The following is a 26,932-nucleotide window of genomic DNA, read 5'->3' on the forward strand; positions in this document are numbered from 1 at the left end:
CATGAACGCAGTCTGAATCTTCGGAGCGTTCAGGTGAGGGGTGGTGCAGCAGGCAGAGGCAGGATGTAATGTGAGGAGATCTCGTGTTTTTGTTTACAGCACATCAACACCGGTGTCGGCCCTTATCATCAAAAGATCTCCTGACATCCTCTTCGGCATCTTCTGTGTGACTGGCACCTTTTTTTCATCCTGACATATTTTGTTTTCTGTTATCTACGGAGACATGTCTGACTTCTGGAGTCATTTCTGAATAATCTGACTCTTTTTCATTCTACACTCCCGTGTGAGAACTAGAGGTCATGAAAAGTTTCTTTACTCACAGCGGCAGGATGAAAATTATGATCTGGAATATCACTCAAGAGACTGGCAAAACACGATTTGGTGTTTATTCTTAAAAAAACACACCATCAATCATCTAATTCTGTCTATTCTAAAAGAATGAATGACATCAAAAGTAGACAGTAACATTAAAACAGATATTTGCAACTCTATCTCCTCGAAATAAATTCATGTGCCATAATATAATTACAACAGCAAATATGCAAAGAGAGAAATAAACTGCCGCTGGCTTGTTTTTAATAAGCATATTGGGGAAATCTTTTTATGGAGTATCTGCAGTGTCATCAGATAACATCAGCTCGTGTCAAACATGTAAGTAGTGTGGCCTATTTTTATGATGTTTCTAAATATTTAAACGAGCAGCTTGGCAGCTACATTTATTTCCCAGTTTGTGGAATCAAAGAAAAGCGAGTGGGACTCCAAGTGGAAGAACTCCATCAATCTTATTTCAAATGGTTGTACAGAACAAGGTGTTGACGTCTACCAGCAACGGTTTTGGTTTAACTGCATAGTTACAGGGAAAAGGTGGGTGTGGTGACTCCAAGTTGGAAAACCAATCAGAGCAAAGGGTCTGACAGCTCTGGAGAAAAAAGCGAATTTACTTCTTCGCCATCAGATTATCTGTCAGGACAGACGAGATGAGTGAGCTGCTGATAAGCCATATTCCCTCCCCGGGGTGACGTGGAGCACAAACAGGAAGATCTCCATGCATGTAACAATGTCTGATTATAGATGAGCGGCTGAACACACACACTCTCACATCAGTACACACACCCCGCAGTGGAGTGTAGCCAGGCTCCTGGCAATGCAGATCCCAGAGATCACAGCTCAAACGGCATGCCTGCTGAGGATACACACACACACACACACACACACACTGCACTGACGTACACTGCAGGAAAGATGAGTCACTCCTCTGACTGTGCACACACATGCAGTTCTGCGAGAATATGTTGAGCTAAGCTGCTGTAAGTTATAAAAGTTCCTCTCTCTTTGACCAGCCACAGCTTTCTTCAGCTTGTGTTACCTCTACTTGTGCGCGTCGTTTCCACCTGGATTGTATTGTAACTGTCGCAGTGGCATTCCAATTAAGGAGGTATTGTTATGTATGAGACGGAGAGCAGTGGGTAGCGGCAGAGCTGACAGCGTTACTTAATGGGAACGCTGGTGTCTGAATGGAGACAACAGAGGTGACTCTCTGCACCCAATTTATTGTTCCTCTGCTCTTCCTGCGGGAGCTCACACTCGCACAAATCGAAAAAGAATATATTACTTCCGCGAGGTGATATACTGCAAAACACACAAACAGCGAGCGTTGGTGTAACTCGCACATGATTACATTATCAAGTTTAATACAAACTGTTTTTAAAGTCTGTAAGCGAAACCTTTGGAACCATTAATCAAGACGATAAGTTACAACGAAAACACAATATATTGTGCACTTATATTCATTTGTTCATCAGTGGGCTTGCGTGTGCTGGTGTAAACAGGTATTGCTCCAATAAAAGCTTATCTCCTACACATGTAAATAGTTGTATCGTTAGAAAATACCGAAATGTTACTGCACAACAGTTGTTAGCAAAGACGGGGTCAGCAATGATTGTTATTGATTATCCATGTTGCGTTCTTCACTGGTAGCTCAGTCTAATGCTGGTTGTTTTCTTCAGGAAAGTAGTCATGTGATAGGAGACTGACCAATCAGCAAAGGCTACATCATGACCAAAAAGACCCAATCAGCAAACAGTTGTGAGTGTCTACATCATAGTTTTTAAACATCTCCGTTTCTGCTCGTCCAGACTAAAGCGCAGCCCCGGTGTTTTCAAACTAAAACTTCTTTTAAAAAGAAAAATCTATTTTAGACGCTTTTCTAGAGCAGTGGTGATGCACAACAGTCACTGCTCTCAGTACACATATCAGTGCTAGTAAATAATAAAGTTGATACACTTATGTCGCTGCTTAGCAAATGAAAGGGAGGTTTTGAGTTGTCCAATTAAATTCCAATTTCACTATGGAATGAAAAAGGCACAGGGACTGCAATTGTTTTTCACCGTGACAGCACAGACATTTCTTGTGGGTCTTAAAGATTGCAGTCATTCTAAGGCCTGTCTACACTACTGCGGAAATATATTGTTTTTGGACTGATATTTCCCCCTTTATTTAAAAAATATATTCCCCACAACCGTTTTACATAATTTCTCCATCCAAACAAGTGACTTTAAACACCTTGTGGTTGCAGACGAGGCCCAAATGCAGAGAAGAACATTTATTTTACTAAATATCTGCACTACTGGGACAAAGTGTGAATTTGACATATTTGATATATTTACATATGATTTTAATTCAAAATCAAACATAAAGGTGAAAAATGCATGTTGAAAGTGTGGGTGTAATGACATGGATGGGCGACTATATATAAAGACTCACTCAGAGTGCACATTTCTGTTGGGACAGGCTGGACAAACCAGCCCCTGGATCCCTGCCAGTGTCAAGGAGGCCTCACAGCAACAAACCCTCTCACTCATTCAGTCCCAATTAGACCCCAGACACCCCGTGAAACCAGGGCTTCAGTGGTCGCCCCACTAATGGCCAGATCGTTCTAGAGAGGGCAAAGAGAAAGAGAGGGGGGAGGATTGGGTATAATGGGAGGTTGCAAGAGGACAGACAGGGAGGGAGGGAGGCGTGGAGGGGAGCGTTGGAGCATGGTTGATTACATTTTAATCAAAGACAAACCAGAGATGTACCAACACAAAGTAATACATATATAAAAATCCATATTGCTGCTCTATCAGTTCTCCAAGAAATTCAGCACAACTGTGACAAACCTAGTTCAGTATTTGAGCTCCGAGCCTTCGCAGCCTCACATCTTACTCTGACCAGATTTCAACCAGATTGATGTTGCATAATGTTGTCAGGAAAAGTTAGAGAGTAGAAGCAAACAAAATGCTAGTCTTTAAGTAAATGGGCACAAGTATAGTCCATAATGAGCCAGGACAACCTTAAAGCAACAAGGACTAAGGATAGTTTTAGAAATCAGAATATTCTTTAAGTATTAAAGAGCTATGGTTTTCTTCAAGAAATGGGCTTTACACAGTGCTGGAGGAGGTACTCAAAAATTTTACTCAAGTAAAAGTACAAATATATGCCTGCTGGATGTGTGAGTACCGCGTGTTCCTTGCGGAACAGTTACAGCCGCCTCACTACCTGCTGGGGCCACGCTCTCCGGCGTGTGAGCAGATTTGATCAAAACAGGAGCAATATTGCAGCAAATGCATCAAACTGGGATTAGAGGTATAGCGCTATTTGTTTGTAGTAACTGGTACATATATATATAGTAGCTTGTTTAGATCCACTGTTCTACGATGGCACAAACATTAATCAACGAGGAAGTTTCATACTTTTGAGAATATTATCAGCAGAGAGCCAAACATCTAGGTATGTTGCATGAGACTGTTCCATGTATGTAGTCGGTAAATTCCAGTGGGCCTAATTGTAATTTCAAATATGTTGCATTAAGGGGACCATTTGGGTACTTTTCGTAGTATTTTGCATTCTACCTCAAGTGAGACTTTCATATCCACATAGACACACACACAGAGACAAAAGTTTTGCATATCCTGTTGCCAGTCAAGCATAAAGAAAAGAGGAATTAAAGCAAAGCAAGGAAGAGGAAGAGAGGGGGTCAAGTGAAGTCCAAAAGGCTTGAGGCCAGAAGAAAAGGATGTGGAGAATTGAAGAGAGGAGGAACGTTATGAGAGGAAAAGAGAGCGAGCCAGCAGTGGAGAAGCAAGGACAATGCCTGTGTCTGTGTCGTCACTGTGGCATTTTGAAGACAGGAGGGCCGTGTGTGTGTGTGTGTGTGTGTGCGTGCGTGTGTGTGTTTGCCTCTCGATTTGTGCAATTGATCTGCTCCCTAATAGTGAGCAAAACAAAAAGTCAGCCTGATCCAACCATTATTTATAACACAGATGGGAGAGAGGAGGGGTGAGGGATACAATTTACCAGTAGAAGTGCTACAAAAGCCTATGATGGAGAGATGAGAAAAAGATAGAGGAAAACAAACAGATAGAGGGAGAGAGAGAGATGAAAAGACAAAGGAAGACGACTGAGTGCAATTGGAAACTGAGTAAAACAAGAAGCTTGGATATGCTGGGCTTGTATCCGAGGTAAGAGAGTGGTTACGAATAGACTCTCACAGAAAGAGGCTCGCCAGCGCTTGATTAAGACAGAAGAGGAAAATAGCCAGAGATGAAAAGAAAGGGGAGGGGGGTATCGCAGAGAAAATGGAGATCAGAAAACAAACAAGTGGAGAAGATGAGCGAGGCCAGGGTGGTGGCTGGCTGCTGGAGAGGACGAGGGTGGAGAGAGAGAACGAAAGATAGAGATTGTGAAATAGATCGAGAGCAACAGGGAGCGGGAGAGGAGGCGGAGGGGAGAGCACTTGCTGGTGGCGAGAGGCGAAGAGGTGGTGTGAGCGGACGGAGAAAGAAGAAAGTGAGATGGATGGACAGCCAGGGAAAATTAGAGAGGTGTAGCTACTTGTGTTTTTGGAGATGTTATTGAGTCTGATAGGAATCAAGTAGTTAGGAAGAGGCTCCTTCTATTCCCAGTGGTCGTACTTGTCTTTTTCTCTCCTTTGCTCCCCTCTTTTTTCTCTAAATCTGCTGCTGTTTGATTTAGAATCAAAAGAGAGTAGATGCAGGAGGCGTTGAGTTTCAAATACAAAGGATGATGCCCACCACATGTAACAAGTATCTCTGACTCCAGAGCTGCAGGATCCAGATCTGTCACAACTCTGTTATTGTTAGGGCCAGAGCACTAACAGTGCGAGGATCCTATTGGAATTGCCTTGATTATTATTAATGATGTTGTTGTTTTTGAGTCTGGTTCTGTTAGAGGGTTCTTCCTGTCTCGCTCCCCAATTGCCGTTGCAATTACAAAAGCTGCTTTCAGACACGCGCTGAACTCTGCAGTTCCAGTTTTTCAGCAGGAGGGGCTTGTGTGAACACACATGTCCGAGCGAGACGCTGACTTTATCCGCCTTGCATCCCAGAATAATGTCCGTAGAAGTCCAGGAGAAGAAAGCAAATATCTCCCGGTGAAAAAGTGGTGACACACGTAGAAGACACAGACAAACATGGTAATAGAATTTGTGGCGATAAGAGCCGACGAAAGTGTCTGTGTGTTGTGAAGAAAATCATGTGATGTCAGCAGCGGAGTTAATACATAACTTCCTGTCAACTGCCTGCTTCACCTGTCGCCTGAATAAAGCATGTGTGCAGAGCCTCCCGCTGCGTTGCGCATGTGTGAACGGTGCCGTAGCCAATTCTCCGGATTTGTCTGAAAACGGCTCATGTGAAGTGCCTTCAGATACTTTATGTTGTGATTTGGATGAATTGGTTGAATTGAATTAAAAACCACAATAACAACAGGCTTGTCTCTTTTAATTGCTGAACACTCAATATTTCTATATGACCTTCCACTGTAGGATGGATTCCATAGACAGAAGCTGTCTGCTTGTGTTCAGGCTATAGGGTTTGTTGGTTTGTTCTGTAGAAGCATATTGAGCTGGGAGGTGGATGTTTGCTCACTGTTGCTGGAGTGAAGTTGGTGTAGACGGAGTACAAATAGTGCAGGATCATCCAGACTCCCTGCTGGTCCCTACAGCCCAGAGAAAAGCTCAGACAGAAATGAGGGGTGTGTTCTGACTGTGTCTGTGAGTTTCTTCAGTGGTGATTTGATGTTAAATAGGCAAATGGTGGAGTTTTTATCATCTCTTTTTATTCATTTATTTGGGGTTATGTTAATGGATTACTCTTAATTGAAGGTGTAAGAGACAGACAGAGAATGTCAAGAGGATAATGGATGAATGAATATTTGTATTATTTCAATATTGGGTCCGTCTTGTGGTAGAAATGTCCACTCGCCCACTCGCTCGCTTTTCCGGACATTTCCCCGCTGTGTTCTCACACTGGTTCTCCTGGATATCTTTTACAGGGAGTGCTGGCAGGAAACAGCCCCTTGGACACACATGTGAACCTCAGTGCCATCAAAAAAAATTCAAGTCCATGTAAAACTTTCTCAATGGAAGACTCTGTGGGACGAGCATCTCCTGTTAGCACTTGTATCTATTCCACCTAATATGATTATCCAAACACCCCAGAGGCAAGCACATGTCATATGTCCATACACAAAATGAGATAACGTGTCAGAGCACAGGTTTTGATTGTTTTACAATAGACCTGTCAAAAACAGCTTGACAGTGGAAGAGATGTTTTACAATGCAATATAATTATCTTCATGTAATTATGCAGACTTTAATCAGGACGTTAAGAGGCTCACATTAGGGCAGACGCTTGAGAGGCAGCAACCAAACAGACACCTTTGAATGGAAGAAAATCACGGCCTCCCACAGGACACGTTCCTGTGTGGTTCCTTTATTTATATGCAGAGTATGAGATTGGTGAGAGATTCTTCTTCTTCTCAATGCAATACTACCCTGCAGCAATAAACTACCAGGTTCAGCAACTGAATGCACATCAATTGGTATTAACTGCATTCATATTGTTATATGAAAACAAACAAGTGAATTCTTTCTGAATCGATGTTAAGATGTATAGCTGTATGAAATTAATGTCAGTGAGTTTTATTATTGAGGAAGAAAACAGTTAATTAATGTAATTCATGGATGGATAGATTAATGGTTACTAGATAGACAGACAGGCAGACTTGAGACCAAAGAACAAGCTTATTCAGTAGTGCAACATCGATTAAGAAGAATAATCTCAGAGCCCATTTGGTTTTGAAGGATGGCTTCCACTTCGTAGTCATCACATATGGGATGTAATTAGTCATTTTTCTCATTATTGTAAAATTATTTAATCAAACCCAAACTTTTTTTTCTTTAAAGTTAGGACTATATAACATGCTCCTACTTCCATCCAGTGGCCTCTCACATGTATTATAATGCCAATGCACACACACACACACACACACACACACACACGTCCCAGATGCAATCAGTATGGCCTTTGCCTTGATCCATTGTGCTCTAATGATTAAGCCTTAGCCCTGCCTGCTGGCCTGTAGGCCGCCTCTGCTGCTGTGCATCTCATCACATCCCATTCATCACTGCGCGTCAGTCTTAACCTCCAGCCCTCTATCACATGAGCCTGCCATTGACCTCCTATTGACACACACACACACACACACATTCATCACATCCTGTCAGGCAGCCACACAGTTAGTTGGGAGAGCACGGTTTGTAGGTTTTTCTCTGAATGTGGATGATTCCAGTGGCTTTACCTACTCAAGGTTCATGCAAAAGCACAAGTCTATATTATTTGCATTATGAGATTCTTGGTGGCCAGACAACCATTTGTAAAGGTCCATTGATATTCATATTTATATACTTTTCATTTACATCAACAGCTGAAGGCTACCACATGTTCTCTGTCAGGTTGGGGGTATTCAGCTGAAACATGCAACATCACCAGAAGATATCACTACATTCTACACACTGAAGCTTTAAATGTAACTTCTTTGCACTAACAAATGAATATTGTCTTCTGAATGTGCAGTAGAAAAAATTCACTTGCACAGTGGTGGCTTGGTTTGGGGCCTTTTAGCAAGAGAAATAATTTCCCATGCATGTTTTCGTAATGCAGAGGATGAAGCCTCACAGAATAAATACAGCTACATATATCTGGGATATCTATCCATGTGCGGCTTATTGAAAATAAGCTTTTTGTACTAATTTTAGTCCATCGTGTCTAAAATTGCACATCAAAGGAATTCAGAAATATCTAAAAAAGCATTTCCTCCATTACACTGTTACAATATTCTCACCAGTCCGTAACCTTTGTGTTAATTGGACCACTAGTACAAAGTGCCCGTGTGTATTTGCACAAAGATGACAGTTCATCATTTGCTGTGAGCAATTTCCTTATTATTACTGCTCGGAACCTCAGAGTAAAAGGTCAATATTTATCTATCTCATGCCTGCATGTGCACGTGCACACACACACACACACACACACACACATTCACAGGCCTATCCATACTAATGAAAATAAAAATGGTGGGGGAATGCACAAATCTTGAGCCTCTGCAGGAGAAGTGAAAAATACTCATTTGTAGGAAGTAAAAAAAAAAAAATCTGTATGCTATGTTATTCCCCCATGTGTTGTCATTTCAGCCCAACGTGATTCAATATGCTTTTAATTATTTCTCTCTGTAAGGAGAGGGCCCTCTCCGCTCCCATCTCTCCAAACTCAGTTTATGGGGAGATCTCAGCAGGCCCCTTTACTCTCTGCTCTGTTAAGAAGTGTTATATGCTTTTTAAATGCAATGTCCGCCACACGCATCCCTCACACACACACACACACACACACAGCTGTTGTAGATCCTATGGAAGCTGAGTTGGGGTAGGGCAGGGTGTGGTTGATGTCAATCCATGGTTCACCCTCAGCTGTAATTTAGTATACAAACAAGAAAACATAATGTAGACTTTATAATCTGGAGTCATGTCGACCCCCCTGAAGTTCAGCTGAACATATCAGGTACATATCAATCTTTCCACTCTGCTGTGCTGAATTTGTCAAACATCATCTCCCCCAAAAAATCAACACCTGACAGCGGCGTACACAGCACAGCAGACCGCACTCCGTCCCTGCGACTAATCAGCCAGACGATAAACGCAGTGGAGATGAAGACCCGCGTCTCGTCGGGACACCAGAGGGTGGCATCTCCTAGGGCAGCAGTGGGTGGCGCGCTAAACTGGAACGCTCGACACAAGTTTAGGGCCTAATCGTCTCATTGTCTCCGTTCTGCTTGAAAGGATCAGCAGCCATGCTAAGCTCCTCAGGGTACCAGTCCTCAGCTGCTCTCTGCCATCTTGCTTTGTCTTTGTTGCTGTTGTTTGTGTTTGATGAATAGAGACATTTTTTTTACTGCCATCATTCAGGTATTTTATTCTGTTCACTTTTCAATTGTTTTTAGTTACTGATTCTGTTTATTTTGTGTTTTTAGGTGTTTTGTGTTGTCAGCAAGTGCTTAATTCTAGTTTTGTATATGTTTTATGAGCAGCAGTGGTGGAGGAAGTATTGTAATCCTTGAATAGTCATTGTAATAGCACAATGGAAAACGTATATAAACTTTACTCCACTTCTTCCCACTGTACAAAAATATCTGATTGCGACATCTCAGTCCCTTTTTACCAAATAAACAATTAAAACAGGGAAAATAGTAAAAAAGCTGTTAAGTGGCATAAAATGCAAAACATTTTTCTTGAATCCTGCCGCCCTGTAGTCGTACATGCAAACAGTAAGTCAGTGCCATGTCATGATGAGTAAGCCCCCTCTCTGTATCAGCTCATGCCTGTGAGGAAGTGTTTACCATCTGTCTATAATCTCACGATGTCTAGGATTTGTTGAGGCTTTGCTGTATGTATATTCTGGACACTGTCCCGTTACCCATACTGCCTCCATGGTACAACACATTCACATCATGCTGTCATGCAGCTCCTGTTTTGTTTCTGATTCGTGGACAAGTTGTGAAAAGTATTAAACATACTCCACAGATTCCCCCATTAGAGCTGATGATCTGATTAGCCTTCTGCCTAATAAATAATAAAGGAACCATAGGTGGGTCAGTGTTTACTTTATTGTGGTCTGTTAGGAGTTTATCCCATTTGAGGATAAAGTGTGGTTAAACACTGGCCCTTCAGTGGGCATCGCATGCTAAAGTTTAGTTGTGACAGAAACACAACAGAGCCAGGGGCAGAGAGTGGGAGACAGAGCGCCTGAGACAGGAAAGGAAGAGAGAAAGAGAGGGGGAGCTTGTAGCCCCCGAGGGCCCCGGTCCTATCTGTCACTGTGCCAGAACGATTCGCCCTGTAACTGATCCATGGACACAGAGTCTACAGGTCAACTGTGACAGCCTGCTTGGTGTGTGTCTTTGTGTCTTATGTGGGTGTGCGTGGGTGCATCAGTGCATCTGCATCCTGTCTCCTACGATGTCAGTGGCTGTCAGTCTTCATCTATTGACGCAGAGCACAGAGATGTGTGTGTGTGTGTGTTTCTGTGTGTGTACGATGTGTGTGTGTGTGTGGTCATTGGCCGCTAACGAAATGAGATTCAGGTAGGAGATGCGGTGAAGGGCACCATGGGGTTAGAGCTCCACGAGAGCAATATGTTGCCATGGCAACAGTCAATGAGACTTTGTCCACGTGAGGGTGGCTCATGCAGGGAGGTTGAGAGAGAGAGAGAGAACGGGGCGGAAACAAGTTGGAGTGAAGCAGTTGCCATAGCGACTCTCCATTGCAGCTGCCTGCAGATTTCTCTCTCCCAAAGTGCAGAGTGTGACGGCCTGACTGATGCTCTGGTTTTAGCATCATGGCCATGTACACGTATGACTGCGTTTGTGTGACGGCCCAGTGGAACCGCTGGTGTTTATATATGCACACTGTTTATTTGTATATGCAGTACATGAGCAGGTTTCGAAGGGAGCCAGACACCCTCCATCTCTTCCCGACTATCAGATCCTGTAGCTGCGATATATACGTATGTGGTTGTCCTGCACTGCTGCTCTCTCATATCCCCAGGCTTATACACACACACACACACACACACACACACACACACATACAGGAGCCAACAGGGGTTGTCACTGTGCCACAGTTCTAAGTCCTGTGTGCCATATGCTACCGTGGGCTCCTGGCAGGCAGGAGTATCGCTGCTCTCAGTCAGGAGAGACTGGTTCAAAGGCCAACGAGGGCCCATCAGGGACCATCCTGCACACACACAGCTCTGCAGGAGCAGGCATATGCTGGAAACTCAGATGACTGACGTTGACTGGGTGTATTTTGGGAGTAATCTGCATGCATTTATTCAGCAACGATGCCAATATGTAGTTTCGGTTCTCAGAAAGACTTATTTTCTGAGATGTTTATTTGTTTAAATGTAAAAACAATTCCAATGTGATTAGAAAGAAGGAAAAATGAAAAGCTTCTAAATTCAAAATAACTCAGCATAAGGACATGACTGACCAATAACAGATGATTCTGTTTTTTAATTAGACGGTCTGTAACTGGTCTGTATTTCCTCTCAGTCTTGATGACCATTGGAAGCTCATTTTAATACAGTTTTGCCATTCACCTATTCACACAGACTCCATACAGTGCATCTATGTGCAGCACTTTCTCTATCACACATCACTCACACTCTGCCAGCACAGCCGTCAGGGGCAACTTGGGGGCAAGTATCTTGCTCAAAGACTGGAGACTTGGATCAAACCACTAACTTCTGGTTAGTGGACGACCTCCTGAGGCACCCACCTGGGAAAAGATGACGCTAAATGATTTACTTTTCAAGTTAAAACAGGTGGTCGAGAGATTGACAGTGTGTGTTTCACCAGAAGCAAACTTTTTGTTGTGTCGTCAGATGATAGAAATGACATTTTTGTGTGAAACCTTTCCATTATCTTTCCTTTTTTTCACCATGAGGCAGGATCCGCTAACAATTTGTGCCAGTGCAAAAAATATGATCGCGTCCAAGAAAACTGTGTTGTCTAGAGATTTCCCCACGGGGGAGTGAGGACCGAGAAATTGCTTGCTACAGCCGTCCCTGCAGCTCAGGGCAAGCTGCAATTTGCATTCACGGGAGATTTGAGTTCTAAGGTGTAAAATAAAATGGGGAAATTATAGAAATTCATGACGGACATGAGGAATTAAGAGCCACAGGCCTTTCATTATCATTATGTGCCAATTTTGCACAGAGTGATCCTCAGACATCAGCATCACCCTACAGGTTTTAATACGTGTCCACATGTCGTCCAGGGGCCTTTTTTTTTACCTTTGAATTGTGCCTGTGGTGCCCAGTTACTTTCTGTCTTCTGTCGTCCCAGAGTGCCTTTCTGCATGCAGTTACAGCGCCTCTGAAAATGAGAGACTGTTGTTTGCATGATCCTGTTTAAATCATTCTCAAATAAAAATCATAATTGCCAGAAAATACTTTGTCCATGTTTCAATACATAGGAATGTTTTGGATATTTACTAAACTTGTTTTTTAAATTATTTTTTCATTTAACAGATTATTTTATAATAACTTTGTGTGATTTATTATAGTTTCTTGACTTACATAACCGTGTAGCTGAGGTAGTACAGAGTTTACTGATATGAAGCTTTTGAAGATACCTAAAGAAATGACATCACAGTTGGCAAGAATAACACCACGCTGGATCAATTGTGTTGCGGAGTTCAAATGGTTAACACCAACATTTGACACTGTCACAATACAAAAGCTGTTGTGCAGATGATTTGCTCCTCACGTTCTCCGTTTTAACCATCAGCTCGTGTCTGACCAGGCTTTCATTGATAGGAGCGCGTCAGTGCAGGTCAATCCATGGATCCTCGTGAAATAAAGACTGTCAGAGGCCGTGATACACGAGTTGGCTCTAATACGCAACACTACCCAGTGATTTTCTTCAGGCGTTATTGCTTTAATCAGGAAACGTTTGATTAGATTCTTGCAGGGGTGTCTCTTATTATTGCCTGTTGCTGGAATCATTGCCTGAAATCTAAATTACCTCAAAGTCATTTTTTAGAAATGACTCCCAGCTGCAAGGAACAGTGCAGTTATTGTGTTTTCATCCAGCCGAGCAATTTGCTGTTTGCACAGTATATTATGAGCTAACACAATGTGTGATCAAAAAGAATATGAGAGGCATAAATACAGTTATTGACTTTTTTCCCCCTTTCTGCTTTCTAATCTTTCTGTGTGTGTGTGTGTGTGTGTGTAGATATCCGTGACCGCAGGAAGAAGCCTGTCATGCTGTTCATTCATGGAGGCTCCTACATGGAAGGAACCGGAAACATGTTCGATGCCAGCGTCCTCGCCGCTTATGGCAACGTGATCGTGGTGACCATGAACTACCGGCTCGGCGTACTCGGTAAGTGGCCTCATTAATGGGTAAAAGGGCTATACACACATAAATTGCATTCGGTCTTATTTTGTAAAAGATTAATACAGATGAATGTGTCAGAAAAAAGCCAAATTAATTATTTTTTGTTAAAATAATTATTAGTAGCACACATTTATGGTGTGGATATTTATGAGTCTTGAGTCCTTTCGCATCTTGTCAAGTAACTGCACGATCATTAAAGTTTAATTAGATGAAGGTTATTAAGTCGTGAGAGGCCTGTGGATTCTCTGTATTTCATCTTTTATCAGTCATATCAGTGCAGCCGGTAGACACACACGACTTTAAACAGATTGATGGTGTCGCCCCACCTTTGACCTCTTTTTCCAAGTGACCACCGCTATGTTATTCATTTTTATTCTGGTTACACCAAAAACTGACTGATCTGGGATTTCTGCAGAAATGCACATCACAAGTCTGGATTTTAACGGCACGCCCCTTTGTTTGAAAAGCCGACCTCGAGTCGTCTGTTTTGCAGCATCATCCTTTCTATAGAAAGCAAGATTAGTAAAAAGAATAATGTGAGGACTGGGTCACAATGCACAATACCGAAACAGTTTCCCTACTTACAGGGAACATGAAATCACACCGGTGCCGTTTAAAAAGTATCAATTCACCAGCGATTATTGTAGAAGGTCCAAACATTACCCAAACTTTGTTACAATGCATTTTGAGTCACAGTGATAGTGAAGGATTTGCAAAGTAGTGTAGGTGGCTTTACACGCTGATGCCCGCTGAGCTCTGAGCTCTGCTGTAGACAAGTACAGAGGAAAAAAATGAGGATCATCTTTCACATCAGCTCTCCAGCACCAGCCTGTCAACCTTTTCCTGGAAATACACTTCACTTCTCCCCTCTGTTACTCTCCGCGCTCCGTCTCACTCCATTGAGACCAAGTCATTCAGCGTGGAGAGGAGGAACATGCCTCTGTGGAGGCAGGTGCTAACTAAAGGAAACTAAGTGCATTAGATATTTCATTAGCTATAGAGAGAGCGGGCGTTTGGAAGCTGCTTCAAAATAGGCTCCTTCACTTTGATTTGTTTTTCATTTCTTTCCTTTTTAAGATGTCATTTTGTTGTTTTTTGCGGAGCTCTTGCACAGCTTTTACAATGGGGACAGATTTTCATTTGCATATAATTACTTTAAGGGTTTGCTATTCAATGCATCTTTATTGAGTTCATCAGCAGTTCTTGCTTCGAGTGGATAAGTAAAATGAAACCTAAAATGTGACGATTACCAGAGATCCATGAAGCTGCCAGGAAACCAATGTGTGACAGGAGTGTGTGTCTTCGCCTTTAGATTTCTGTGCTCTTACTCAGCTGATTATTGGGATCATTACCCCAAGGAGGTTATGTTTTCAGTCCTGTCTGTTTGTTTCTTGGTTGGTTCGTGTGTTTGTGAACGAGATTATACAAAAATTATTTTAGTGTTGTGTTTTTATTGTGAGATAGGCATTTTGCTACTGTTTAGCTGTTTTCCCAGTAAATAATTCATGGATCATGATGAAAAAAAATCAGGCACATTAACATTAACAGTGCTGAAGCTTGATTGAATTTAAGGTGATGAATGTTGGGCCTTGGCAAAGGTATGCACTCTACTGTGTGTGCACCATTCTAGTTTTGTTTGTTTGGCGTATTTCCTGTTCATAAAAATAAGAGTGACTTGCTTTAGAACGCGAGCACCTCCACCGAGCTTTACGACTTACGAAAAATCCTGAATTCACCTGTTTGTCCAGATCCTAAATAAAAAGAGTTCTTCCTTGGGTCAGTCCTCCACTAAATTTCATGGAAAGAAAAAAGGAAAGAAAAAGGAGACCTGCTGACAGACCTGCATCCCACGTAAATCCAGTTATTTTTATGGACAAAACTGACTTTGTGCTTCATGTTTAAGCTGCTGGACTCTCTGTAGACCCACTGCACTTTTACTTGCCTACAAGCCTGTGTTTACTAGTTGTAGTTTCGCAGATCTGGGAATGACTGGTGACTTTGATGAGTACAATGTCTTCAGAGGTGATCGAATATATATTTCAAAACTATGAAAATAAGCCCCAAGATGTAATACACCTAAATTCTCCTTTAATGTGGTTTAATGGGCCACATGACGTACTGTCAAGGAGGCTGGAAGTAGGGGTGCTGAGGGGGTTGCAGCACGGGAATTAAAACTGAACATATGAACAGAGAAAGTTTGAAACTGTCATCTTCAAATGAAAACAGTGTAGTATGGATGTAGCCTGACTCTAAAATAAACTACCGTTTCCATGTGCATTTTAAGGAGGGAACAGGTCACAACAGCGTGTCTCATATATATTTCACTTAGAATCATCATTATTTTCTTTAGAACACTAGAGCTGCACCCCCACACAGAGGAATAAGCTCTGTAGGTATATGTCTGACGATACTTGTCGTCAGGGCCCATTTAAATGTGGGATTCCCTCTTTTTGGAAAATGTATTTGCGAGTGGAAAAGATTTTTGCGGCTTGAGAAGCCTGGTCTAAAAATGTCTTTGCTTCTCTTCTGTCACTGACCCTGAGGCAGGCTAAGAAAAAATAACCTTGTGCAGCGTCTTCCTTCCTTTATCTCTTTAAATTTGAATCTGAATCAAGAAATAAACACAAACTGACTCTCCACCTCACGTCCCTGTTGTTGGCATCCGAGGCGACTACGTCAGCTGCCCTACTATTCCTTCATTCCCCTTTTCCTGCCCAGTGCTTCGCCATTTTATGCCACCTATTTAGATCTCCCTCTCCCCCCCTCATGGCAGCTTGGCCATCAATCCATCCATTCCAAACCCTTTCACAGCTTAACACATTTAGTGCATTACAATACCAGCCAGGAAAGCAGGTGTCTCTTTGTATTCTGTGCTACTAATGGCTCCAAAAGTCAATTCTCCAGTTACCTTTTGTAAAGATTTTAAGTTTAAAAAAAATGAAATTATTGAGTAAAAGCATTGTTGGGGTGTGTTTAGTCACTTTGGATTCATGTTTAACACATGAGTTAAATTCAGTCTCTATGCTAATCGTTCTCTTTGCGTCATTCACAGACCTCATACAGGAGCATTAAATAAAAAAACAAAAGAAAATAGCAGAAATAGAGGTAAAGTGAAGAGAAATCCACACTCTCTCTCTTTTTTTTCCATCTGACTGATTGAGAGATGTGATCTTTTCTCTCTCTCTCCATTTCCACTGACATGCTGATTTAACAGCCACCCTGCCAGCCCCTTTTCCAGCTACACAAAATGCTTAACACCGAGGAGTCACTGACATAGCAGGACACGCCTGCTTCTATCCATATACTAATATGGAAATGTACCTTTCTGCACCCCAGACAGCTATTCTCTCCAGCAGCAGCAGACATGGCTGAAGTGGCGGTGGACGAAGCAGCAGGCGCTCTCTGCGGGGAATTCTGACGAGTTAAATATGTAATGAAAGGCTTCACCAGGCCACTGAGTACTTGACCTTGCCTCGGATGCCTTAGCAACAGACATGCTTACAGTAAATGCATCACCTCCACCCTGATGGGCTTTTAATATCCCTGTGCGGCCTGAGCGCGAGACAGGAAAGGGAGAACAAGAGAGATGAAAGTGAGACAATGAATTCATTCAGACGTTAACTGTGGTGATGAGAGCAGAGAGGTGGAAGAGCGCAGAACAAAGCTTGGAGCGTCGTTTGGAGCTGTATGTGGACATACTGTATGCACTGTGTGCGTGTGCGTGTGTGTGTGTGTGTGTGTGCGGGCCGAGATACACACTCATGAAATTGGGTGAGAGATTTTGAGAGATGAGAGAAGTGACAGTGGGAGAGAGATGAGGGAGAGGGCAGGGAGCAGGGGGAGAGAGAGGGGCTACGTTCGCCCGTGATGCTAAAAATAACACCTGCAGAGCTGTTTTTGAGTGTGCACCAGAGCAGACATTCATCTAGCGCACAATTCTGTGCACATGGCACACATTAGGCCGACCCATCTCTTCATTGCAACGACTGCAGCACACACACACACACACACACACACACACACACAGAGGATTGAATGTCTTGAGGTTGGGATGAATTCTCTTTAAAAATGCTCAGCCTCACACAGTCTTACTGAGTGTGTGTTGGGTGATATCGACTGTGACTTTGAGATAGAGGACAAGCTGGTCCACTATTTTCTGAGAGGGGATTAGCACCTCTCTCTCTCTCTTTTTCACACACACACACACGGCGCACATTCCCATGGGCAGGTGAGATGGCAGCAGACGCCCTCCTGCACTGACACACACATTAACACACTCACAGACATGTATTCAGACAGCTCTAACAGATTCCTTCAAACTCCCCAGACGTTGTTCCAGTTCTGTTTGTCCGTAGCTTTGATTTCTTACCCTACGCACCTTCTGCTTTATTACCTCCTGGGGATGAATTGAATCCTCTAACACCCACTGTTAACCCTGTATGTTTAACTTAGATATAAAGATTTACACGAACATAAACCTGTAACATATGTATTGATAGATAAGGTTGACCCCACCTTTAAAGCAGGCCGGTGAGAATGAAAACATTTCAGCTTTTGCGGCCGTGAAAGGAAGCTAATGTGTGATTGCAGTGAAGAGCATTTCAAGTTAGCACTCTAATGTTGACACATATTTAACTGACCAAAAAAAGCTCACCTCCAGTTCTTGCTTAGCAAGAGCTGACAATGTAAAGCACAAGCAGGGTTTATTTGAGTGCAAGCTTTGGATATCATGAAAAGCTAACAGAATCATGTATCCAAGTATAAAAGTAGATGAATTCCCTTTTTTGTTTTCATGTTCTCCTGCTTTTGTTGGTCGGCGTGGGGTCTGGTATGATTGTGACCCCCCCCCCTTTTTTTTTTTTTTTGAGGGTATTCTTTAAAAAAAAGAGTGATGGGACAAATTATGCTGATGTATGTTTCACATGTCAAACAATCAGCTTTGTAAGTGAGGAACCAGGGGCTGATAATAGCCACGGATGCATCATCATTACGAAGGGATGACAGCCATTTGAATCATCGCGTGGCGCTGTGCGGCTGGGACCACTCAGTTCTTCCACAGGAATAACGGAGTTGTCTGGGGGGAGCTAAAAGTACCATTTCATGAATCTTTACGTTCACTGACACTCACACTGGCTGTTGAGTGAGTGCAAATGCATGTGCAACAAAAAAGTTGGTATTTGTGCAGGATTCCAGCAGCTCAGTGACATGATGTTTGTGCCTCAGGACCAACACTAACACTGCCTTTGAGCTCTGTGTGCAGGCAGCCACAACGCATGGTATCAGCGTACTAGAGTATTTCTTGTGGATATAATTTACATTTTTAGTGTAGAATATGATGAATGAATGATACATAGCTCTATGACCTGTGTCTTGACCTTCCCGGTTCTTCCACCGCGGCGTTCCTGAGGGATTTCCTGCATTTTCCGAAGCAATCTTGAACAATCCAGAGAGAGCAGGTGTGAAGTTGATGCTGTCACCTGTTTGGTTTATGTTGCAGAGACAGGAGCGACAGACGAGGCCTGTATCCGTTCAGTGAATTGAGCGGTTTTTCATACCTTTCCATCAGAAATTGCGTCGTGAGCAGCTTTATTACGTCCCAGTCTTCTGAGGCTGCCGTCAGTCAGTTTCAGATCCTCCTACTTCCATCTTATCACACGATTAAAAAATACATAAAGTCTCCTGGAAATTAGCATTGAATTCTAGCAAGGCTATATTATATTATATTATGTATTTTCTGGACGCATTGTCCAGAGTGAACTTCAGACAACCCACAGTATCATATGTCATATGTGATGGATCCTGGGATGTGTTTTATATATGACAGTGGTGATTTTCCATTTTCAACGATTTCTCTTAATATCATGTCAGTTGTGTGAAAAATTGTTAAATCTGTGATGGACCCCAACATTCCATACATACATTCATAACAGTTTGAAACAGTTATTAAAACAGGTGAGAAAATGGCTGCTTGAATAGAGAAGGGAATCAAGTTGTAGGATGTTTGTCCTCGATGTTCCACTGGTCCCAAGAGGCCAAGACATCCATTATTGCAGCTTTAGTCGTGTTTAAATGGCATTTTTAATGTTGCAAAGTCAGACACAAATCTATTTATTTATGCTTTCTGTTAGATACGCATCTGGAAATGAAGGGAGCATGCTGTCCGTACTCCAGTTCATTTTTGTGCAATTTGTACAATTTGTGCTTCTGAAAATGCAGCGGTACCACCTGAAATCATGGGGGGGCAGTGCCAGTAGTCAATGTCAGACAACTGCAAAAGTGTCCACAATGATGGAACTTTTTGAGGAGAAACTTGAGCCCCTCAACTTGCGTCAACATCTGGCTTTTGTCTGCAATGCGATTGTGTTCATTTCTCATCGACTCTACCTCTGGCTCCGATGCGCAGTGATGGAACAATGACACCTTAATGATCATTTCTTCTTCTTCTTTATCTTGGCAGTCGAGACCATGACCCTGCACCTTTTCCTGGCCTGACGATATAATGTTAAACCTCTGGGTGTTGTTTCTGGTGCATTCATGACATCGAAAATGATTCAAAACATAAAGGCAAACTGGTTGTGAGATGACTTCAGATGCAGAGATCCAACTTCTATTAAATAGGCTTTATTGCAGGAGCCACCACGTAACATTTTAACATGACCAATTGCAATGCCTCAACTCCACCTAACCCCCCCCATGCAAATACGTCTAGAGCCCTCCACTGACCCCGGAGTGTAATAACATACAGTCATTTCATGACACTACTCTAGTAGCAGTGGGGAAGGAGTCAATCAGCTTTTATTTTAGCAAGTTTACACAAATATTGACAACCTGTGTATAATCACTCAGTCTGACTCTGCGCTGCCTTCTAGTGGATGTATGACGTATGACTTTAAGGACTCATGGAGGTATCTGGTGACAGTTTCGTAGTCTGAAATGGACATTTTCTTTTTTCCGTATAGTCAGCATAAATGAGCCTCAGCCCTAACCCACAATCCTGTGTTTGGGCATAGACATATTCATATGTAGTGTTTTTTATCATGCTGATAAGTGTAAACCCTCTGCGGGATTTCTGCACACAATATGAGGGAGAGGACATGGCAGCCCCAGATTCAGCACCATGGACAGTGGTTGGACAGTATTTTTGAATTTAATGGCCGCCAGTTTCTTGGATGAGCATTTTGTACATCATACTTCCACCACAGTGTGTGGAACATCCCTTCTTCTCTTTGGCTCCTCTCCATTGCGTGTGCCTCTCCATGCCAGCCTGCTCCGTTGCCACCCGCCCCTGGTTGCAGAAAGACAGGATCATTCCACAGCTCCAGCTGTTGAACCCTCGGTCCTTCTCCCTTGGAGGATGCTTTGGGCGGGGGCACAGCTGGGCACATCTTTCTCCTCTTCTCCCCTGGATCTCCCTCACTCTTCCATACCCCCACCTTACCCTCACTGCTACATTAACCCATCAAGCCTGACTAACACAGCACCTGGGGCCAGGAGGGAGTGTCTGTGCACACTCCATTACTAATGTCAGATGTTCACCTCCTTTCCTATCTTAAACACAAACACACATGCACTATGAATGGTAATACAAGGCATTTGCATTTTACAGCAGAGGTCAAGGACAGGACTGCTTGGTGTCAACAACATGGTTGGCCAGGGCAGCCATGATTGACAGGAGGAAAAGCATGATAATGACAGAGGCAATAGGACACCTGACATAATCGCACACACACGCCAACACACACAGTTGCACCTCCACACATAATAAATTGAGACAGGAGGACAGAAAGGAAAACTGAGGGGAGGAGAGGGAGAAATTGACCTCACTCATCTGTGCAGGCCTGCACGCCCACACACACGTACACCAAACGCAGGCTGGCCATAATAACTTGCTGGCCCAGCAACAGATGTGGAGCCAGGCCACACCAGCTCACCTCTGCTGCTCCCCCCCATCTCTCTCGTCCACTACCTCCACATCCAAACCCAGATATAGTTCCTGCCCCTCACCTTGCCCATCCAGGCCACCTCACACATATGCACACACACACTTTTTTCTCCACCCAGAGGCAAAGTTATAGAGTACCCCAAACACACATGTATGCATATCAGGTTCTGTTTTACAGTATACGTGGTTAATATTTGAAATTCAAATATGTATTTTACGCTGTGTTACATATGCGGGATCTGCATTGATACAGCTACACAAAAAGGAATTGTCTTTTCTGATTTATTGTCCATTTAGGTTATAATCCATCTTGAGATTGGGAAGGCAGCGCTCGATCATAAGAAATAAAATTAATCTGAGAATATCCTTAAATGCATTAATTCTCATCTAAACATCATATACCTGTAAAATCTACTTAAGTACAGTAACAAAGTATTTGTACATTGTACACTGCATAATATATATATATATATATATATATATATATATATATATATCTTCACACTTTCAACATCCCACACACCTGAACACCACACAAAATTTCATGAAAGTTTGCACACACCCTCCATCCCTCCCAACCTGTTTCAGTACCTGCTCTGTTAACTCAAAACCTCACATATCTACCTGTGCTACTCCAGCTTTCCAACTTTCAAGGGTGGAGCGGTGTAGGCACCTCATTAGAAGGCTGCTGGAGCTAATCAACCAGTTTAGCAGCTTATCCTGTGGAGCCTTTGGCAAGTCAATGTGCCTGAACGAGCTGCGTTCAAGAACCTAAAAGGAATTCTGGGCCGGGCTGAGTATCCTTTCTCCACTCACCATGTTTGGTTACTGCCATCTTGCCCAGCCTGCTCACACTCACTGTTACTGACGGTAACGAACGTTCGTTTGTACCTCGGACAGTGGGGCCTCGTGGACAGATGGCGCTCACAGACACGCCGAAAGCTGCTCACGTTTTCATATGGAAAGTCCTGTAATCTGTTGGGCTCTGAATGAGGCAGATGGCACCTCTAAAGTGGTGCTACAACAAGCTTTCGCTGCTGTGTCAAAAAGGACCTTTTTAACGTCAGTGTGAGGCCATTTCCTGAAGACTTCTGGAACATAAACGCATTTCAAAGTGCACCGAATGAATGACTGCTTAAAATCAGCGCACAGACACGCCTGGTTGTTCAACTATAATCTGTTAAACATGAATGAAATGCTAGAAGTTATTACAAGTTTTCATTTTGATAAAGTATGTGTTTGAATATAGCGCTGAACTTGCACATAATCTCAGCACTCAAGGAAGGAATGAGGGAATGTGTGCCACATGATTGCATGCACCAATGCACCAGTACAGCATGTTATGGCCTCTTGTGCCCTCTGCATGGCTTTGGTCAGTATACGTACAACAGCAGCCCATAACAACTGAGTGCTGAATTAGTAATGAACACACTTGTGCAGCCACTTTGTCCTTGTGTTTATGAACAGTGCTTGACTTGGGGTCCCAAACCAAAAACATTAATATCGCAATATTATTACAGTATAACAGTTCTCCATGCCCGTCCCCTGAACAGCCATTTGGGCGCCTGTGGCTCAAGTAGTTAGAGGTCGTCCACTACCCAGTGGTGGTCGGCGGTTCGATCCCTGATTCCTGTCCGCATGTTGAAGTGTACTTGGGCAAGGTTCTGAGCCCCAAACTGCCCCTGATGATGTGAACTCTGGAGACCGCAGTATGCAGGGGACAGGATGTTATATATTAAGTATCACAACACTGGCGTCGGCCCTTATCACCAAAAGCTCTTGAATCTCATCGTCTTTTCAAGTTGACATTTTCACTGGAGTCTTCTGTATGTGTCTTTCTGTAAGGTACCTCTTTTTCATCCTGAGATATTTCCAACAATAATTTTAAAAAATGTATATATGTATATTAACAGTTACTATGGGGGTAGGGGCTCAGTGAAATGTCGGCCGACTTGAAGTGCGACTAAAAGCGAGGCTCTCTTGGGCACATAGCTCGATGATGATGTGTGACTGCGAGCTAAACTAGACTAATGCCTGGCTGCACATGGTGTGAATTCGCTGTGCCATATACTTACTGTATGAGCGTTAAAAAATTCAAGGCACCGTGCAGAGTACGTATAGGTGGCTGCTTTCTTGCATTTATCGTGAGTCACAGCCGTCCACCGAGACTCAGAAGAAAGTTGCCTGTGATGTATTCCACCCTGCAGCTATGTGACCATTCGTATACATCACCATCCCAAGCATTAGTGCTACGGCACCCTGGGGTCCAACTCACAAGAAGACTGTGTGATATATGATTTGCTGACTCCCACGCTATCCGGCAACAACGCGGCACCAGCTTCCCTCTCTGTGGGAATTTCCACGATTAAAGGACCAGTTTGTCAAATATCTGGTCCCAGAGCTGCACCCGACAAGTGAGGAAGAGATTCATTTGCACTGTGGTGTTTTTTAATGTCAAGCGTGTTTTGATGAACTTCAATACAACACAAGTGCTTTGACAGATCTTCTTAACCACGTTCGCTCTCTGATCTTTGCCTCGGTTCTCCTGTGCCCCCTCCTCAGAAGCCACTTCTCTCTATTCAGAATGCAGGAGAATAAATTGTAATCATTGGTGGTTGGAAATGTGAATATAATTATGTTTGCAGACCACATACTGGCCTTTAAAATCTCTTAGTTGTTGTTCTTACTCACAAAAGCGTGACTTCTCCTCATCTCTCCGCACATCATCCCCTAAAAGCTTTAGCCATCTCCATCTGACCTTCCTCACCACTCCGCACGTTTCCCCTCTTTCTAATTACAACATAACAAACTACTAATTAATTGGTGGACTATATGAAGAAGAAGAATTCAGAAAGACCCCTAAAAACATTCTGCTGATGAGGGAAATGAATAAAATACTACGACTGCTCGCACACAGAGATATCCTAGATATGAACAAAGTGTTTTGGCTATTTGTTGCACTTTTTTTTATAAATGGAATGGGATTAATCGGCGGGTGCTGCCTTACACATGTAAACATGAAATGTCTGGGTGACTTTGCAGGAAATGAGCTGGCTCCGTTCAGGCTTTGAGCAGATGTGAGTGGTGGAAAAAGCAAATTGGAATTGGCGCCCGATCTGACAACTTGGCAGTGTTTTTACCTCCCGTCCTCAATATGAGTGCGCTAAATTGAGTGCGGCCCGATATGGGAATAAGATGGGGAGATTTAAAAAAAAAAAAAAATTTTAAACTCCTCCTTTGACTTGCGTTCAGCTTTGTAAATGGCAGCAGATCCTCAAAATACTAGGGTGATGTTTTACACACACACACACACACACACATAAACCATTTATGTGTCGTGCAGCACATTTTGTTTCCATACAATGTTAGCTTACTACACACTGTTCTGTTATGCATTAGATATACCATGGGTAATGCATGAAATACTACTGAAGCCCCCACAACTCCAATGTTATTTCTATACTGTGTGTGTGTGTGTGCGTACATGCTATATATTCATGCTATAAAACATCTTGACTCCCAAACTGATTTCCGAGCAGGTGGCTCTTGATCATCCCCCTCAGCTCTTTGCTCTGCATCTCCCAAGGAAGATGGATACAAGTGCAGCGGAGGGTGGCATCTAACACTATGATTATGTACTGTTCCATAAGTGTTCATGAGTCTTAAATAAAGTCTATTCACACGCGTACACAATATTGCCTTATGGCAGATCTGCTGGCAGAATAGACGCTTGTTTGTTTGAGAGGCAAACTGCATAAAGCTCCATCAGGATTTCCTTCCATCCTTGATGTGTCTGTTCTTGTGCATAAGCAACTCCACCACAGTTCTCTAGATAAATGGTCCGCCTGTGGAAAGAGGAAATTAAGTTAGTCTTTTTTCTCAGGGTGTCTTTATAGGTCAGTCATTAGTCATTAATATGAAAACAGTTGTTATTGTTGTTTTCAGCCACCAAAAATACCAGATTGAAGTTGGGATAGGAAACGAGCATATCCCACCATTACCCCCCACTTTTATTTTCCTCATAATAATGATTCATTGTTCCTGTAGTTAATTTATGTCTATAATTTAGGATACTGAGTAGATTTTATCAAATGGAAGGAAGGATGACAGTAATAGAACGGTTATTTGTAAGTTAATTGAATATTAAAAAAGCTTCCCTGGTGAAAAACATTTATGGAAACTCCTGAAGCAGCTGTTTTTACACCTTAGATCAGGCTTTGGGGCTTTTTAGGGATAAAAGAGGAAACTGTTAGCAAATTTGATCGTTAATGTCTGTATTAGAACAAATAGTATCTTGCAGCTCTTCATAGGACCTGACTGTTCACATTAAGTGCAATAAGATTCAGTGAAGAAATTGTAAGGATTTAAAAAAGCCTGATGAAAAACGTACGTTTTCCAAAGTAAGGAAGCGCGCACACGCCCGGGGTGGAAGAAACAAATTGGTGTTTCTTCTTCTTTTGCTTCTTTGCTTTTTTTCCAGCCGTGTGGTTGTATTTTTCGCAGCAGCGACACCTATTGTTTAGAGAAGAGTCACAGTGCCTCAAGCCCCAATCCATCAATCATATCAATCACAGCTTTACCCAGAGGCTCCCTGATCAGATGTAAACACCACTGTAGCCATGGTTACAATAGTGTTGTTTGCACCATACCAATCTCGGGCATGTTGAGGTGCTGTTCGTGAAAAAGCAACAAATCAAAGTGAGGTGTTTTAGGCAATTCAGCGGCAGTGTTTCCTGGAGAGAAGGACTCTGTTTTTCTGCAGACGTGGACTTTTTTGTAACTTTGTAACACTATTTTCTCCAATCCTACTTTTCTTACCTCCAACAAACCACTCCAACTCCTTTCTTGTCCGAAATGAAAGAAATCTATACATCTCTCCGGGATCTCTGCGGGAACCTCTCACACAGTTTGCTCTCCATCCCCACTTTCCTTTCTTCCCCATCTTCCTCTCATCCCCCATGTCCACGCCCTCCCTCCATCCCGCCACCCCCTGCGTCCTCTGCAGTGCGGGTCAGGCAGGTTCAAAGTGTCAGGGTGAGCAGTCAGCTTCCGTTATGACAGCCTGTCTGACCGAATACACCTTCCTCTCCTCTCCTGCTCCTCCTCCTGTGACCTTTATCCCCTCTGTCTCTCCAAGAGGCAGCTCCCCTCAACTCACTTCTTCCTCCCTCACTCTCTCTCACTGCGATCACACTCCCACCCTCCTCACCATCTTCTTCCGTCTCATGCTCCCATCCAACTATTGTCATCTTCCCTTCCTCCCCTGTAACCTCTAGTTGGTCCTCCCATCCATCATCGGCTCTTCCTGTCCTCTCTCGTTGCCATGCATATGTCTCAAACCCTAAAAGCTGTCCCTCTGTCTCCGTCTCGAACAGTTCATCTGTCTCCTCTTCTTTACACACCACCATCACCCTTCCTCCGTCACTCACCTCTTCGTCTTTCTTTTCTTCTCAATTCCTCCCGTTTTTGTACTTTTTCCTAATGAAAAGATCAGTTCGTTCTGAACCTGGGGATCGTTCATCTTCATTTTCCTGTGCTGCAAGCGGCACGTCTGTTCATTAATCTTTAGCACTCCCCCTGTCTTTCTCTCTCTTATCTATCATCTGTCTATCTCTACATCTAATTACTTCAAACCTTTCTTAGATCACAATCATTTCCATCTGAAATATATTTTCAATTGATTTTTATGTG

The 26,932-nt window shown here is 43.0% G+C and overlaps 1 protein-coding gene across 4 annotated transcripts in view; it reads left to right on the top strand.

Moving 5' to 3' along the window:
• nlgn2a (neuroligin 2a) overlaps positions 1-26,932 on the top strand; it is a 188,001-nt gene that overhangs the window by 123,388 nt on the left and 37,681 nt on the right. For all 4 annotated transcript variants that reach the window (XM_069518471.1, XM_069518473.1, XM_069518472.1 and 1 more), the window contains one exon: positions 13,135-13,284. In XM_069518471.1, coding sequence (XP_069374572.1) covers positions 13,135-13,284 — 150 coding nt within the window. The remainder of the gene's footprint in view (positions 1-13,134; positions 13,285-26,932) is intronic.

The sequence above is a fragment of the Paralichthys olivaceus genome, chromosome 22 (assembly GCF_024713975.1).
Source record: "Paralichthys olivaceus isolate ysfri-2021 chromosome 22, ASM2471397v2, whole genome shotgun sequence".
Lineage (NCBI taxonomy): Eukaryota > Metazoa > Chordata > Actinopteri > Pleuronectiformes > Paralichthyidae > Paralichthys > Paralichthys olivaceus.